This window comes from Pristiophorus japonicus, chromosome 2 (genome assembly GCF_044704955.1).
Source record: "Pristiophorus japonicus isolate sPriJap1 chromosome 2, sPriJap1.hap1, whole genome shotgun sequence".
Lineage (NCBI taxonomy): Eukaryota > Metazoa > Chordata > Chondrichthyes > Pristiophoridae > Pristiophorus > Pristiophorus japonicus.
Window position 1 is genome coordinate 375527427 of NC_091978.1, and position 16665 is coordinate 375544091.

At 46.9% G+C, this 16665-nt stretch overlaps 1 protein-coding gene across 1 annotated transcript; it reads left to right on the plus strand.

Annotated features, from left to right (window-relative positions):
• The first annotated feature begins 5438 nt into the window (after positions 1-5438).
• Positions 5439-13604, plus strand: LOC139251315 (uncharacterized). The gene is made up of 2 exons (XM_070873241.1): positions 5439-10433; positions 11273-13604. The coding sequence occupies exon 1, from the start codon at positions 8397-8399 to the stop codon at positions 10311-10313; it is 1917 nt and encodes a 638-aa protein (XP_070729342.1). The 5' UTR covers positions 5439-8396; the 3' UTR covers positions 10314-10433; positions 11273-13604.
• The last annotated feature ends 3061 nt before the right edge of the window (positions 13605-16665 follow it).

A 16665-nucleotide genomic window follows, 5' to 3' on the forward strand; every position in this document is an offset into this window, starting at 1 on the left:
ATCGAGGAAGACTTCCTTCCACTCGAAAAGTGAGTTCTCAGGTGACTGAACAGTTCAATACGAGAACCACAGTCCCTGTCACAAGTGGGACAGACAGTGGTTGAGGGAAGGGGTGAGTGGGACAGGTGCCGCACGCTCCTTCCGCTGCCTGCACTTGGTTTCTGCATGCTCTAGGCGACGAGACTCGAGGATGCTCTTCACTTAGGGTGGACTGGTCTTTGGCCAGGGACTCCCAGGTGTCGGTGGGGATGTTGCACTTTATCAGCGAGGCTTTGAGGGTGTCCCTGTAACGTTTCCTCTACCCATCTGGGGCTCGTTTGTGTTTAGGAGTTCCAAGTAGAGCTTTGGGAGTCTCGTGTCTGGCATGCGGACAATGTGGCCCGCCCAACGGAGCTGGTCGAGTGTGGTCAGTGCTTCGATGCTGGGGATGTTGGGCTGAACGAGGACGCTAACCTTGGTGCGTCTGTCCTCCCAGGGGATTTGCAGGATCTTGTTGGTGGTATTTATCCAGCGATTTGAGTAAATTCAAGGCAGAGATCGATAGATATTTGAGCACTGAGGGAATCGGGGTAGATGGGGATCGGGCAGGGAAGTGGAGTTGAGGTAGAAGATCAGCCATGATCTTACTGAATGGCGGAGCAGGCTCGAGGAGCCGTATGACCGACTCCTGCTCAGAATTCTTGTGTTCTTGTGTGCCAACATCCTCGACTGGAACTGGTGGACAACCAGCACCCTCTGCTGGAACTACATAGAATTACAACAACAACATTTCTGTCTTGCTGAAAGCTGCATCACTTTTTCCGACTGCCATTACGTTGTCCCTAATCAGTACAGCGACTTCACCTGCCCTTTCCCCCCTCTTTATCGTTTCTAAATATGTTATACAATGCAGTCATAGAATCATAGCGAAGTTTACAGCCTGCAAGGAGGGCCATTTCATAGAGGCTCCCATAGAAACATATAAAATTCTGATGGGATTGGACAGGTTAGATGCAGGAAGAATGTTCCCGATGTTGAGGAAGTCCAGAACCAGGGGTCACAGTCTAAGGATAAGGGGTAAGCCATTTAGGACCGAGACGAGAAGAAACTTCTTCACCCAGAAAGTGGTGAACCTGTGGAATTCTCTACCGCAGAGAGTTGTTGAGACCAGTTCGTTAGATATATTCGAGAGGGAGTTAGATGTGGCCCTTACGGCTAAAGGGATCAAGGGGTATGGAGAGAAAGCAGGAAAGGGGTACTGAGGGAATGATCAGCCATGATCTTATTGAATGGTGGTGCAGGCTCCAAGGGCCGAATGGCCTCCTCCTGCACCTATTTTCTATGTTTCTATGTTTCCTCAGGCGACCGAAGGCTGCACTGGAGGCGGTGTTGGACTTCGCCGTCAATGTCTGCTCTTGTTGATAAGAGGCTCCCGAGGTCTGGGAAATGGTCCGCGATGTCCAGGGCCGCGCGGTGCGGGGGCCCACCAGCCGGTGGCGGTGTTTGTGGAGGACTCCATGGACCTGCAGTGCCAGCGCCCAGCAGACGGTGGCGATGTTTGAGGAGGCTTCCATGGACCTACAGTGCGGGGGCCCACCAGCCAGGGGCGGTGTGTGTGGAGGACTCCCTGTGGAACTGCAGTGCGGGGGCCCACCAACCGGTGGCGGTGTTTGTGGAGGACTCCATGGACCTGCAATGCGGGGGCCCACCAGCCGGTGGCGGTGGCGCTGGAGGACTCCATGGACCTACAGTGCGGGAGCCCACCAGACGGTGGCGGTGTTTTTGGAGGAATCCCTGTGGACCTGCAGTGCCAACGCCCACCAGCCGGTGGCGGTGTTTGTGGAGGACTCCATGGACCTGCAGTGCCGGCGCCCACCAGACGGTGGCGGTGTTTGTGGAGGACTCCATGGACCTACAGTGCGGGCCCCCACCAGCCAGGGGCGATGTTTGTGGAGGACTCCCTGTGGACCTGCAATGCGGGGGCCCACCAGCCGGTGGCGATGTTTGCGGAGGACGCCATGGACCTGCAGTGCGGGAGCCCACCAGCCGGTGGTGGTGCTTGTGGAGGACTCCATGGACCTGCAATGTTGGAGCCCACCAGACGGTGGCGATGTTTGTGGAGGACTCCATGGACCTGCAATGTTAGAGCCTACCAGCGGGTGGCGGTGTGTGTGTGGAGGACTCCCTGTGGACCTGCAGTGCCTGCGCCCACCAGCGGGTGGCGGTGTCGGTGTGTGTCTGTAACTGTGTGTGTGTGTGTGTGAGAGAGAGAAAATGTTTCTGTCTCTATCTGTCCTCCCTCTGCCCCTGTGTGTGTGTGTCTCTGTGTGTATGTGACTCTCTGCCTATGTCTGTGTGTATCTGCCTCAGCCTTCGGTCGCTTGAGAGTGTTTGAAGACCAGGACTTCAAATCTGGCACCAAGCTCATGGTCTACAGGGCTGTAGTAATACCCGCCCTGCTGTATGGCTCAGAGACATGGACTATATACAGCAGACATCTCAAAACACTGGAGAAATACCACCAACGCAGACTCCGTACCAACGTTAGTGTTCTCGCTCAGGCCAACATCCCCAGCATCGAAGCATTGACCACACTCGACCAGCTCTGCTGGGCAGGCCACATCATCCGCATGCCCGACACGAGACTCACAAAACAAGCGCTCTACTCGGAGCTTTGACACGGCATGCGAGCCAAAGGTGGGCAGAGGAAATATTACAGGGACACCCTCAAAGCCTCCCTGATAAAGTGCAACATCCCCACCGACACCTGGGAGTCCCTGGCCAAAGACCAGTCTGTCCTAAGTGGAGGAAGTGCATCCGGGAGGGCGCTGAGCACCTCGAGTCTCGTCACCGAGAGCGTGCAGAAAACAAGCGCAGACAGAGGAAGGAGCGTGTGGCAAACCAGGCCACCTTTACCTTCAACCACCGTCTGCCCCACCAGTGACAGAGGCCCCAAGTTTCCACATGATTTGCTCCTGATTTTTAGGAGCAACTGGTGGAGAACGGAGTATCTTAGAAATCAGAATTCTCCACATTTAAGTTTTCTGCAGTTCTAGTCAGGTAGAACAGTTTCACTTTGGAACAGAATTTTTTTTTCAAAAGGGGGCATGTCCGGCCACTGACGCCTGATTTGAAAGTTTCCACAGTGAAAACGTACTCCAAACTAACTTAGAATGGAGTAAGTGAAGATTTTTGTACGCTTGAAAAAACCTTGTCTACACATTAAAAAATCAGGCGCAGGTTACAAATTGGGCATCGGGAACGAGGTGGGGGGGCGGGGAGGGAACTCATTAAATTCTACAATCAATCCTTAGTTATACTTATACAAATAGTATACAAATAAATCCAACCTGAATAAAAATTTATAAGCAAAGAAAAGATTAAATAAACCATGTTCCTACCTGTGTGGAAGTTGAGCTGCAGGCCTTTCAGACAGCGGAGTGGTGTGGCGTCGGTCCCGACGGGAGGGGCATTAGGGGCGGCGTCAGTGGCTGGCCGCAGCCGAAGATACAGCAGCAGCCTTCGAGCTGTGAGGGGGACTGAGGCCATTTGGACAGGGAGAGGCAGCCACATAGACAGTTTTATATTTAAATTTGCAGAATGGGTGCTGCATTGTCAACACCACGTATTATGCAATGGTTTGCAGTTGTTCCTACGTTGCGTTGTGTTAATGGAACATGAAACAGTTTTAATGAAAAAATATTTGATTGAAAAGTTAACGTCACTCTAATAAAATATTTGTTGTATCAAACTATACTTTTTAATATGACTCTTGAAGATCACTTAAAAACTTTAAGATCATGTATAAACTTGTAAAGTTACAAAAGTTACAAAACACTTTCTATGTGAAAAATTTTACACTCTAAGATCACTTACACTTCAAGATCACTTTTTAGATGCAAAATTAAATAATTTACAGAATGTGAGAGCATTTACACTATAAGATCACTTAAAAACCATAAGATCCCTTATAAGTTGTAAAGTAACAAAACTTACAAAACAGTTTCATTGTGAAAAATCTTACACTCTGAAGAACACTTAAACTTCAGGATCACTTTTTAGGTGCAAAATTAAATAAGATACAAAAAAATGTGAGAGTATTTACACTATAAGATCAGCAGGTGATTTATTCAGCAGTGCTGCTAAAAGCACTCCCTCACACACAGAAATATCAAGAAAATTAAAATTCAAGCCTTTGCAGGGGTCCAAGAAACAAATCCTCACGTTTTCTGCAGCACTTTCAAAAATGGCCGAGTGCCATTACTTCAGACTGCGCGTGTGCGAACGCTCCAACGCGCACGCGCAGGGTTGCCGGCACGAAAAAAACTCATTTAAATAGTACCCGCCCCCTCCCACTTACAAAATCGGCGCGAGTGGTAGGCTCCGCCTCCCGTGCGCTGCGCCAAGCAGACATCAGGCTGCAAGGCGCTCGAGAATACCGCGTTTTTTTTTAGGCGCCGTTTTCGGCGCGAAAAACGGGCGCCCAGCTCGGAGGGGCACCTGTTTTGCCGCTTGTGGAAACTTGGGGCCAGAGTCTGTAGGTCCCGCATTGGTCTCATCAGTCACCTGAGAACTCACTTTTAGAATGGAAGCAAGTCATCCTCGCCTCCGAGGGACTGCCTAAGATGACGATGATGGGTGTGTGTATCTTTTTGTGTTTCTGCATCTGTGTGTGTCTCTGTACGTGTCTCTGTCTCTCTCTGTGTGGGTGTCTCTGTATCTGTGTGTGGGTGGGTGGGTGTGTGTGTGTATGCGTCTCTGTATCTGTGTGTGTGTGTCTCTCTGCATCTGTGCGTGTCTGTACGTGTCTCTGTCTCTGTGTGGGTGTCTCTATCTGTGTGTGTGTGGGGGTGCATCTCTGTATCTGTGTGTGTGTTTATCTGTGTGTGTGTGTATGCGTCTTTGTATCTGTATATGTGTGTGTGTCTCTCTCTCTCTGTCTCTGTATATGTGTGTGTGTCTCTCTCTGTATATGTGTGTGTGTCTCTCTGTGTAAGCGAGAGAGAGAATCTGTGTCTCTGACTGTCTCTGTATGTGTCTCTCCCTTTGCCTGTGAGTGCCCGTGTGTGCGAGAGTCTGCGTGTGTCTCGGTATCTCTATCTGTGGAAGAAAGAATCTATGAATCTATGGCTTATGGAAAAGGGAAGGGTTAAATTCTGTTTTTTGCTATGCTTAAAGAAATAATAAGACTAGAAAAATAGCCACGCTTTTTAGCCTTGAAACTTAGAGATGCAATTAGGTGACCATCTGGTATTAAAAGGGAGTCTCCTTTTGCCTTTGCTTATCAGACTGTGAACAGAGAGAAACTATGCAAGGACAGATAGAGTGTGTACCTCCCGAGACGACCTTTGTACTCGCGGGACTAATGAATAAGATTCTTTTTCTATTTCTGTATTCAATTTCTGTATAAAGATAAGTGCAATTTGCTTGTACGAGAGAGTTTTGACTTGGTACGGTCCAAGCAGGCTCTCCGAGATATATCTTGCTTTTTAAAATAAATTCTCTCGAAGTGCAGTTCTGAAAGTCTCCGCCTGAGTTAATTTAAGCTAAATATTTCCTCGACAGATTCTGGCGTAGTCCGGCAGGATCTCTAAAAAAAAAACGAGATCCAAAAGAACTAAATTTAACTTTTAAAGAGAAAAGAGGAATTTTAAGGACCTTCCTAGCTGAAAGGAGGAAGGTGCCTAGGCCATCCTAGCTGAAAGGGGGACGAGCCGCCGAGATCCCCGAGAGGGTGAGGCATAAGGTAGCTACCGCTAAGAAGCTAAAATAACAAAAAGGCAAAAGGAGACCCCGAGCTGAGCAGAAAAGAGAACACCGGTGAGCGCTTTGTAAATTATTGTATATTTTGTAGGATTGTCCTAACTCTCATTTCAGAAAAGATCGCGAGACGTTGCACCCGGAAGAATGGGAAACGGCTCTAGTCGAGCAGGGCGCTCGCGCCCAGCTCCTAGAAAAGGAAAGAAGGACGACCTTTCAACTGAAAGAATGAAAGTACATCCTAAGACTGAGAAAAGAATCAGTAAGGTAGTAAAGCAACGAGAGAAGGTAGGAGATCCCATTGTGCCGCCCGGCTCGCCGGCGGACACTGTAATTAAAGACACAGGAGACGACAGATACGCGGTAACGTTTAGTAGCGATTTGTACGGTTGGTCTGATGGGGATTGGCCATATGGAGGAAGTTTTAAATTGTCCTTAATTGAGGAATGGAGACAGACCACCAAAAATGGGGCAGGGGACCCCAGTTGGGATAAAGATTATATGGAGAATTGTTTTAAAAAATGGACAGAGGTGGCAAAGAGGCACCAGCCCCTAAAAATAAAAAGAAAGAGGAGGAGGGTAAGGAGAAGCCCCCTCCCTCTTACAGCCCCCCGAGTGCCCCGGTTTTGACCGCTTCCCCTGTCGGCTTATATCCCCGTCTTCCAACCACCGAGCCGGATGATTGGCAGGAGATTAGAGAAATAGTGGCCGCTCAGCTGGATAAGACAGGCCGATTCCTCCACTACCCCCACGACACAAGCCCCCGTGTAATGATCAGAACAACGGCTGTCCTAAAGCCCTGGACACCGGGAGAAGCTCGGGATATGATATCAGCTGCCCCTAATCCTGTTAAGAAGCCAGTAGCCTTTTGCAACTGGCTTGAGCAAACCTGTACCATTTATTAAAGGGAGCTAAAAAGCATGGAGATATAGGGGAAGTCACCCGCTGCTTGCAGAAAGCAGAAGAATAGATTTTGCAGGCAGATGGAAAAATAGTTGGGACGAGCATGCAGGAATACCAATGGATCAAAATGAACCTTTGGCAGTGCAAACCTTGTTAAATTGTATGTTGCCACAACAAGCAAGAACATACAAAATAAGGGTTTTGGACTGGCAAGGAAAAAGTTGGAAAGAGACAGTTACAGTACTGGCTAACATGGATAGAGAGGGACTATTTACCTATAAGGAAAATATGGCTAAAACAGGTCAGTAAATCAGCAAAAAGGACGAGGACAGGCACAGAATAATCAGCATAGGGATGCCCCTGAGGCTTAGTGGTACAGGCGGCAGCCCTCCGCTTATCGGCAGACATAGAAGAAAACCCTCTGGCAGTAGTAAAAGTAGGAGACATTATGTAAAGTTCCTGGTGGATACCGGTGCTACTATGTCTTCTGTACCATTCTCTGTGGGATTACCTGTAAGCAACATCACCGTCTTAAGTATGGGTGTGGCCGGTATCCCCATGAAATAATTTTTATCTGAACCTACCAAATTGATAATTGAAGGACAATCAGTTAATGATGAGACTTTGATAGTCTCTAAAACAACACCTCTCCCTTTATTGGGAAGACAGACTTTGTGCAAACTAGGAGCCACAATTTATTGCACAAAGGAAGGAATGTACATGGAGCTCCCTCCAAATAATATTCATCAGTTCTTTAATGGGATTAAAAAAGAGAAAAGGGAGGATAACAAAGAAAAGGCTGCCCTCTATTGTTGGCAATTGATTGGCAACTACTATTCCCCCTTGATACATGAAGTTATACAAAACTTAAAAGCTAAATTTGACTCTAATACTGAAGAATTGATGTATATAATTTTGACAAGCTTTGAGGCAGTTCAGCTTCACTGTACAGCCTGGTACACTCGCCAAAAAGCTGAAACTTACCAGTGTTTGGTACAATCCTTTTTAAATAGAGAAGAAATAGTAGAAGCTACGCCCCGCATTTATTTTGGACCAGAAGGATTGGGGGTAGCCATCGATTTGACACCCTTACAGCAGCAGCGGTTTAGAGAAGCGAACTCGACACCTCATCTGACCTTGGCTGTAAAACCGCCAGCGAAATCTAAAGATATGGGTCCGATGATTGTAGGAATAGAAAGAGAAAAACAGCAACACGGCTATCAACCTTGGGCAGTAATAAAATTGCAAAATGTTCAGATAGACTTTATCACCCACAACAGGGGGATTCTCCAGTGGAAAGGTAAAAATCATGCCTCCACTTTTGAAAAACAGCAACCCCCGGAACAACCAAACCCTAAGCTGCCAATGGCATTGAATCAAGTATCTTCTGAACTTTGGGCAAAGCATAAGAATCATGTTGGGCAAGTACATTCTGCAGTACCCCATTGGGTACAATTGATAAAGAACGCCGTGTTACCAAGCATTAGGCAGTACAGACTGCCTCGAGAGGCAGAAAATGGGATAGAGCCAGTCATTTCTGCATTGTTGGAACAAGGAGTTTTAAAAAAGACACAGAGCCTGTGTAACACTCCGATACTGCCCATATCAAAGGTTAATAGGCCGAATGAATGGAGATTTGTGCAAGATCTGAGAGCTATTAATAAGATAGTAGTCCTATCACCCCTGTGGTACCGGACACCAACATTATACTATCTGCTATACCACCAACAGCAACTGTCTTTACTGTAATAGACATGTGTTCAGCTTTTTACTCTATCCCGTTAAATCAAGAAAGTCAGTATCTGTTTGCTTTCACCCACAAGAAGCAGCAGTACACATGGACCAGGTTGCCCCAAGGATACACCGAAAGTCCCGCAGTATTTGCAACAGCAGTACTAACCCAAGAACATGGTGGGGGAAATAGACCAGTTGCTTATTATTCGGTTTTGCTGCCTCCAGTAGTAAGGGGAATGCCAGCATGTCTACGTGCTGTAGCTGCTACTGCGGTCATGGTGGAGAAGTCGGTATCTATTGTTTTGGATCATCCATGTACTGTCATTACAGCCCATGCTGTGTTATTACTTTTGAATTCAGCTGCCACACAACACTTTACAGCGTCTCGAAGAACAGGTTATGAAGTATTACTGCTGTCACACCCTAACTATACCTTTCGACATGCACCGGTAGTGAACCCAGCCACCTTTCTTCCTACTAAAGAAGTAGAGGATCCAGACCAGCATGATTGTCTGTTAACGGTGGAAGTAGCCACCTTACCAAGACCCGATTTGCTCACAGAGCCCATGGACAATCCTGATCTTATTCTCTATACGGATGGATCATCGTACAGGCCGTCGGATGATTTGTTTTTGGCAGGCTGTGCTATTGTAAATCCCTACAAAACTGTTGAAGCATTCGCCCTGCCTCCTGGAACCTCGGCTCAGGCTGCTGAATTGTTTGCCCTCACTAGAGCTTGTATAATAGCTAAAGACCATACTGCTAATATCTATACTGATTCTAGATATGCATTCGGTGTGGTCCATGATTTTGGACAACTGTGGAAAAACAGAGGCTTTATCACCTCTGGTGGAAAGCATATTAAGCACTCTCAACTGGTGCTTAATCTATTAGACGCCATTCAGTTGCCAAGTAAGGTAGCCGTTATCAAATGTGCAGTTCACACAACCGGTGAGGATGAAGTATCAGTAGGAAATAGGAGGGCTGACGAGGCAGCCAAACAGGCCGCTTCGGCACAGGCAGACTGCCTTCAAGCAGTCTCAGTCTCCCCTCCACAGGTACTTGACATCCAACAACTTAAAACAGCCCAACAACAAGTTACCATGCAGGAAGGAAGAACTTGGGAAAACCAGGGTTGTTTTCTAAAAAACGACATTTGGTATCACCCTGATGGGCGAACTGTTTGCCCTAGATCTCTATTTTTGCCCCTGTCACGCCTAGCACACGGTCAGGCTCACATGGGCAAAGGAGGGATGATACATGCTATTAATGCACAGTGGTATGCACCAGGAATAACAGTAGTAATTGAGAAAGTTGCTAGAACATGCCAAATTTGTCAACAAAATAACAGAGGTAAAACACCTGCTGGATATGATCATCTACCCCAACCAAGTATGCCCTTTGAAAATGCCCGAACAGTAGTAAAAATTCTATTTAAAGAAATAGTACCAAGATATGGGATACCTATGGGAATCAACTGTGACAGGGGAACCCACTTCACCGGAAAAATAGTGCAAAACCTTGCAGAAGCGTTAGGGTTCCAGTGGAAGTTACATATACCATATCAGCCACAGTCCTCGGGAATGGTAGAAAGAGTAAATGGGATAATAAAATCTACCCTTACCAAGGTATGTCAGGAGACTGGACTGAAGTGGCCAGAAGCCTTACCATTAGTATTGTATACAATCAGAAACCAGAAAAACCGAAACACTGATTTGACACCACATGAAGCCTTATTGGGAAGACCAATGCCTACTGGCGTAAAACCACCACTGTCAGATGAAAAAATAGCATTAATTTGGAATGATGAAAAATCTCTAAAGTATGCTCAGGCCATGTGTGAAATAGCAAGAAGTCTGCATGAACAAATAAAGCAGACACAGGTGCCCCCGTCGGAAGGAAATATGCACCTTTCAGACCTGGAGATCAAGTGTTAGTAAAAACATTAAATAAAGAATCCTTTTCTCCTAGGTGGAAAGGACCGTATCAGATAATTCTCACAACACGAACCGCTTTGAAGTTGGAAAAGCACCCGAACTGGGTGCATGCAACCCGCTGTAAATATTATTTCCCCACTTTGATGGTAAAAACAGAGAGACAGACTATTATCTGAATGGTGACAGATTAGGAAAAGGGAAGGTGCAACGAGACCTGGGTGTCATGGTACATCAGTCATTGAAGGTTAGCATGCAGGTACAGCAGGCGGTTAAGAAAGCAAATGGCATGTTGGCCTTCATAGCGAGGGGATTTGAATACAGGGGCAGGGAGGTGTTGCTACAGTTGTGCAGGGCCTTGGTGAGGCCACACCTGGAGTATTGTGTACAGTTTTGGTCTCCTAACTTGAGGAAGGACATTCTTGCTATTGAGGGAGTGCAGCGAAGGTTCACCAGACTGATTCCCGGGATGGCGGGACTGACCTATCAAGAAAGACTGGATCAACTGGGCTTGTATTCACTGGAGTTCAGAAGAATGAGAGGGGACCTCATAGAAACGTTTAAAATTCTGACGGGTTTAGACAAGTTAGATGCAGGAAGAATGTTCCCAATGTTGGGGAAGTCCAGAACCAGGGGTCACAGTCTGAGGATAAGGGGTAAGCTATTTAGGACCGAGATGAGGAGAAACTTCTTCACCCAGAGAGTGGTGAACCTGTGGAATTCTCTACCACAGAAAGTAGTTGAGGCCAATTCACTAAATATATTCAAAAGGGAGTTAGATGAAGTCCTTACTACTCTGGGGATCAAGGGTTATGGCGAGAAAGCAGGAAGGGGGTACTGAAGTTTCATGTTCAGCCATGAACTCATTGAATGGCGGTGCAGGCTAGAAGGGCTGAATGGCCTGCTCCTGCACCTATTTTCTATGTTTCTATGTTTCTATGTTTCTTTGTTTCTAATTACAGCTGAAGGAAAAGGCATTGAACCAGGACGTACTACGGTCGCCCGACTAAGAAAACAGCCATCTTCTAGCTGAAGAACTGTACCTGCTCTTGTATTAAATATTTGGACTTGAAAATATTGCCCAAAATTCACGGACGGATGTCAGAGCTCATTTGTGTGCCAGTTTGGGCCTTTATTATTTGGGTCACTGTTACTATCGTGTGGACGTGTTGTTATTGTAACAACTTAATTCAAGAGTGGTATAGAAACAAACAAGAAAGGGAAGATGGGAAGGGACTCTTGGAAAAATTATAAATGGACGTTAGGTATACTGATCATTTTAGCGACAGGGAACTCCCGGCAGGAGGAAGAAGTCCTAAAAGAAGGAAGAGTATGGAAGGGAAATATGGTATGGGAAAGAAGTAATAGTATGAGGCAGCAAGGCAATTTTATATGCCCAGTAGGCCAAAGTTGTAAAGTAGGTAATTTTACGGCACGATGTGAGGCATGTGGAATGAAGGAAGAAAGAGGGGAATTCCAGTTTATATTGGGGAAAGGGTATCGGTTGTTCATAGAATACCAGGCCGATGTGTGGATGAAGTGTGACCGGAGCACAGGGAAAAACAAGAGATGGGGGTACATAGGAAGGCCGGACAGGAGAAAAGGTAGTTATTTTTTTACAAGTATGGTCGAAGGGCAGCGGATGTTGTGCATGAATAACACCCCGGTGAATGGAGGAGACCCATTTGTGGTAAAATGGTCAGTAAAAGAATCCGGCCACCCAGAAGACCGGGACCCGGGACATCTAAAAAGGATACTGACCACTTGCATCCCAGTGGTAAGATCCCCAGGTGTATTAAATCTAACAATACGAATTAAATATCCCCCAAAGAAAGAAGATGGTTGCCACACAACCAGTGTTAAGGTATCTTTTGAAAAAGAAAGACCCCAAAGAAAGAAACGGGATGTGTTAGAGACTGTGTTAGGTGGAATGGGAGCAGGAATAGGAGCATTGAACTCCATGGATATCGAGACCCTACAAAATAAAATCCAGGCCGTCGGAGGACTGGTAGGGGAAGATATAAAAATCAGAAATGCCTGGGATGAAGGATTACAGCAATTACAGATATCAGGTTACGTCATAAATGAAATGACCTGGGAACAGAATGAAGGGATAGAGAAGGAAATAGAGAACCTAATGAAAGAACAACAGGGAGTAAACAAGTACACCCATTGCCTGTTCAAATGAAATGATCAGACAGCTATTAAGAGCCGAGTTAGAAAGGAAAATATTATCCTTCCATGCTAACACATGGGAAAGGTTGCTGGAAATTAACAAAAGAGATAAGCTTCTTAATTTAACCATTAGCCCTCAAAAAAAAAAGATATACCAGTTGTAATCGGGATGGAATTTTGTATAAACCCCCCATTAATAAATGTGTGAGAAGAGTCTACACCCTGTATGACCCTGAAGTAAAAAGAACTTATACCTTTGGGCAGTGGCAAAATGAAGAAAAATATCTGTCTATGCACAAGATTGAACCCTTACCCCCTGTAATTAATTTGACCAGACTGCACAATTTGATACGGAATGACAAGAAAATTGAGGAAGCTCTGTCAAAGCAAGGCAGAGACATCCACCAATTTAGAGTCGAAATGAGTTACAAGAAGGGGCAACTAGTGAGAATCGCAGACAAAGTCACCTCTTTGACAGTACACCACTGGTGGGATGTGTTTACCGGATGGTCCCCAAAAGCTACAGCAGTACTGAAGCTTGCTATACACCCCATAGTAATCGTAGGCGTGGTTATGCTTGTATTATTAACAATCCTTTGCGGAATGTGGATAAAATTAAAAAATTTAATTAGTCAAGTAATAAACCCCATTTTGCTCAAGAAGAGAATATAGGAAATTGTGTTGATCTAAAAAATAAAAAGATCAACAAGGAGGGAATTGTGGAAGAAAGAATCTATGAATCTATGGCTTATGGAAAAGGGAAGGGTTAAATTCTGTTTTTTGCTATGCTTAAAGAAATAATAAGACTAGAAAAATAGCCACGCTTTTTAGCCTTGAAACTTAGAGATGCAATTAGGTGACCATCTGGTATTAAAAGGGAGTCTCCTTTTGCCTTTGCTTATCAGACTGTGAACAGAGAGAAACTATGCAAGGACAGATAGAGTGTGTACCTCCCGAGACGACCTTTGTACTCGCGGGACTAATGAATAAGATTCTTTTTCTATTTCTGTATTCAATTTCTGTATAAAGATAAGTGCAATTTGCTTGTATGAGAGAGTTTTGCCTTGGTACGGTCCAAGCAGGCTCTCCGAGATATATCTTGCTTTTTAAAATAAATTCTCTCGAAGTGCAGTTCTGAAAGTCTCCGCCTGAGTTAATTTAAGCTAAATATTTCCTGGACACTATCAGTGTGTGTGCTTATGTCTGTCTCTCTCTCTCTCTCGCCCTGCCTTTGTCTGTCTCTCTCTCTCTCTCTCTTTAAGATTATTAATATTTAATTAATGGCTTTGGCTCCTGATGCAGACCCGGGAGGCCGGGGATTGACTGGATTATTTCTGAGTGGCAGTCGGTGAGATGAGGCTGAGGGACTGGGACCTGGGTGGCTGGGATAGTGAGGGTGCAGTCCAAGCTGGGAGCAAGGAGAGAGTCCTGGGGGGTGGGTGAGTGTCTCAGGCCAGAGAGGCCGCAGGTCCCGGTCAAAGTTGGGACTGATGCAGTGTTGCACGAGTTTCCATTGAGATTTAAACCCTCTGGGTGGAGTTTTTCTGTCATGTATTCAACCAGCATTGTAACCCATGTATAATCTGACCTAAGTTGTACACTGTGAGAACAATGACCACCAGGTGGGAGACACTCCTAACCTGGACCTTCAGGTACAAAAGTGGAAGCTCCACCCACCTTCATCACTTGAGTGCTAAGGAATAAAGGACAGGTCACAGACTGACCTTCTCTCAAGCATGGGCCTCATGTGCATTTATACTGTATAGTAAGGACCTATCAATGGCGACGAGAAACTGGGATTTAAACCACGCGAGCTTGGCCACTAGCAGAACAGACGAGAGGTACTGTGTTAAGGAATGGTTGGGACAGAGATTCAACATTGTTAAAGCAGCACACAGTTCTCCAGGCAGACAAGGGCAGTCGGGCATGCCCCAACATGTAGTCGAACCCAGAGGGGGAGTTCGACAGAGACAATGGCAAGCTGAACGGCGATTCACGCCATTGCAAGGGACAATGCGGCCAGTAATGGGGCCATCAACACCTGTTAATGACGCATTCAAGGACAGTCACAGTGGCAGTCAGGGACGATCGACTGGCAAGGGACCTTTTATTTCCAACAACAGCTCATGCTGGAGGCGTGGAGGCACACACTCAGCCGGAGTTTGCAGAGATGAGCAAAATACCTGCAGAAATTGCAGAAATGGACACTGGGGGAAATCGCTGGAAGCTGAAGTTCAGCGAGTTCATGTGGAGCACGTATACAGTTCATACACCAGGATGCCACCGATAATGATGAAAGTTCTCCTCAATGGCATCCCAGTATCAATGGAGCTAGACACAGGGGCCAGCCAGTCCCTGATGGGTATCAAACAGTTCGAAAAGTTGTGGGCGTCCAAGGCCAGGAGGCCAAAATTATCGCCGATTGATGCACAGCTACGGACTTACACAAAGCAGATCATTCCGGTGCTAGGCAGCGCCACTGTAGTCATGACCCACAAAAATTCGGAGAACAGTTTGCCACTCTGGATTGTCCCAGGGAACGGTCCCGCACTACTGGGGAGGAGTTGGCTTGCTGTCATGAACTGGAAATGGGGCGATGTCAATGCAATTTCCTCTGTGGAGCGAGTATCATGCTCACAGATCCTGGACAAATTTGACTCATTATTTCAACCCGGCATCGGCACTTTCATGGGGTCCAAGGTAGTGATTCACATGAACCCAGACGCCACGCCAGTACACCACAAGGCCAGAGCGGTGCCGTACGTGATGCGGGAAAAGATAGAAGACGAATTGGACCGCCTGCTGAGGGAAGGCATCATCTCGCCAGTCGAATTCAGTGACTGGGCGAGCCCGATTGTGCCGGTGCTCAAGGCGGATGGGTTGGTCAGGATATGTGACGATTACAAGGCCACCATCAATCGGGTGTCACGCCAAGACCAGTACCCACTACCGAGAGCGGAGGACCTCTTTGCGACGCCATCCGGTGGCAAACTTTTTTCAAAATTGGACCTGACCTCAGCTTACATGACCCAGGAACTGGCGAGTGAGTCGAAGAAGCTGACCACCATCACGACACACAAGGGGTTGTTTGAGTACAACAGATGTCCGTTCGGGATTTGCTCGGCCGCCGCGATCTTCCAACGAAATATGAAAAGCCTCCTCAAGTCGATTCCAGGGATAGTGGTTTTTCAGGACGACATCCTCATCACGGGTTACGATACTGAAGAACACCTCCACAATCTGGAGGAAGTGCTACGCAGACTGGACCGGGTAGGGCTGCGACTGAAAAAGGCGAAGTGCGTCTTCCTAGCTCCAGAGGTAGAATTCCTGGGGATGAGGGTAGCAGCAGACGGGATCAGCCCTACTGCGTCCAAGATGGAAGCGATCCAGAGAGCACCCAGACCCCGTAACACGACGGAGCTGCGTTCGTTCCTGGGGCTCCTGAACTCTTTTGGTAACTTTTTTCCCAAATTGAGCACGTTGCTCGAGCCGCTTCACGTGCTCCTACGCAAAGGTCGCGAATGGGTCTGGGGGGACAGCCAGGAAAGGGCTTTTAATAGAGCACGCAATTTGTTATGTTCCAACACTCTGTTAACACTATACGACCCATGTAAGAAACTTGTGTTAACGTGCGATGCGTCATCCTATGGTGTCGGGTGTGTGTTGCAGCATGTCAATGTCAAGGGTCAGTTACAGCCGGTAGCTTATGCCTCCAGAAGTCTGTCTCAGGCAGAAAGGGGCTACGGGATGGTAGAAAAGGAGGCGCTCGCATGTGTATATGCGGAAAAGAAAATGCACCAGTACCTGTTTGGCAGGAAATTTGAGCTGGAGACAGATCACAAACCCCTAACGTCCCTTTTGGCCGACAACAAGGCCATAAATGCAAATGCATCGCCCTGCATGCAGAGGTGGGCACTCACGTTAGCCGCCTATGACTACACAATGCGGCACAGACCGGGCACCGAAAACTGCGCCGATGCACTCTGCAGACTCCCACTAGCCACCACTGAAGGGGCTACCGAGCATGGTGCTGAGATGGTCATGGCTGTTGAAGCTTTCGGAAGCGAAGGCTCACCTGTGACAGCCCGTCAGATTAAAGTCTGGACAAATAGAGACCCGCTATTGTCTCGAGTCAAGAAATGTGTCCTGAATGGGGACTGGGCAGCCAATGGACTGAGGA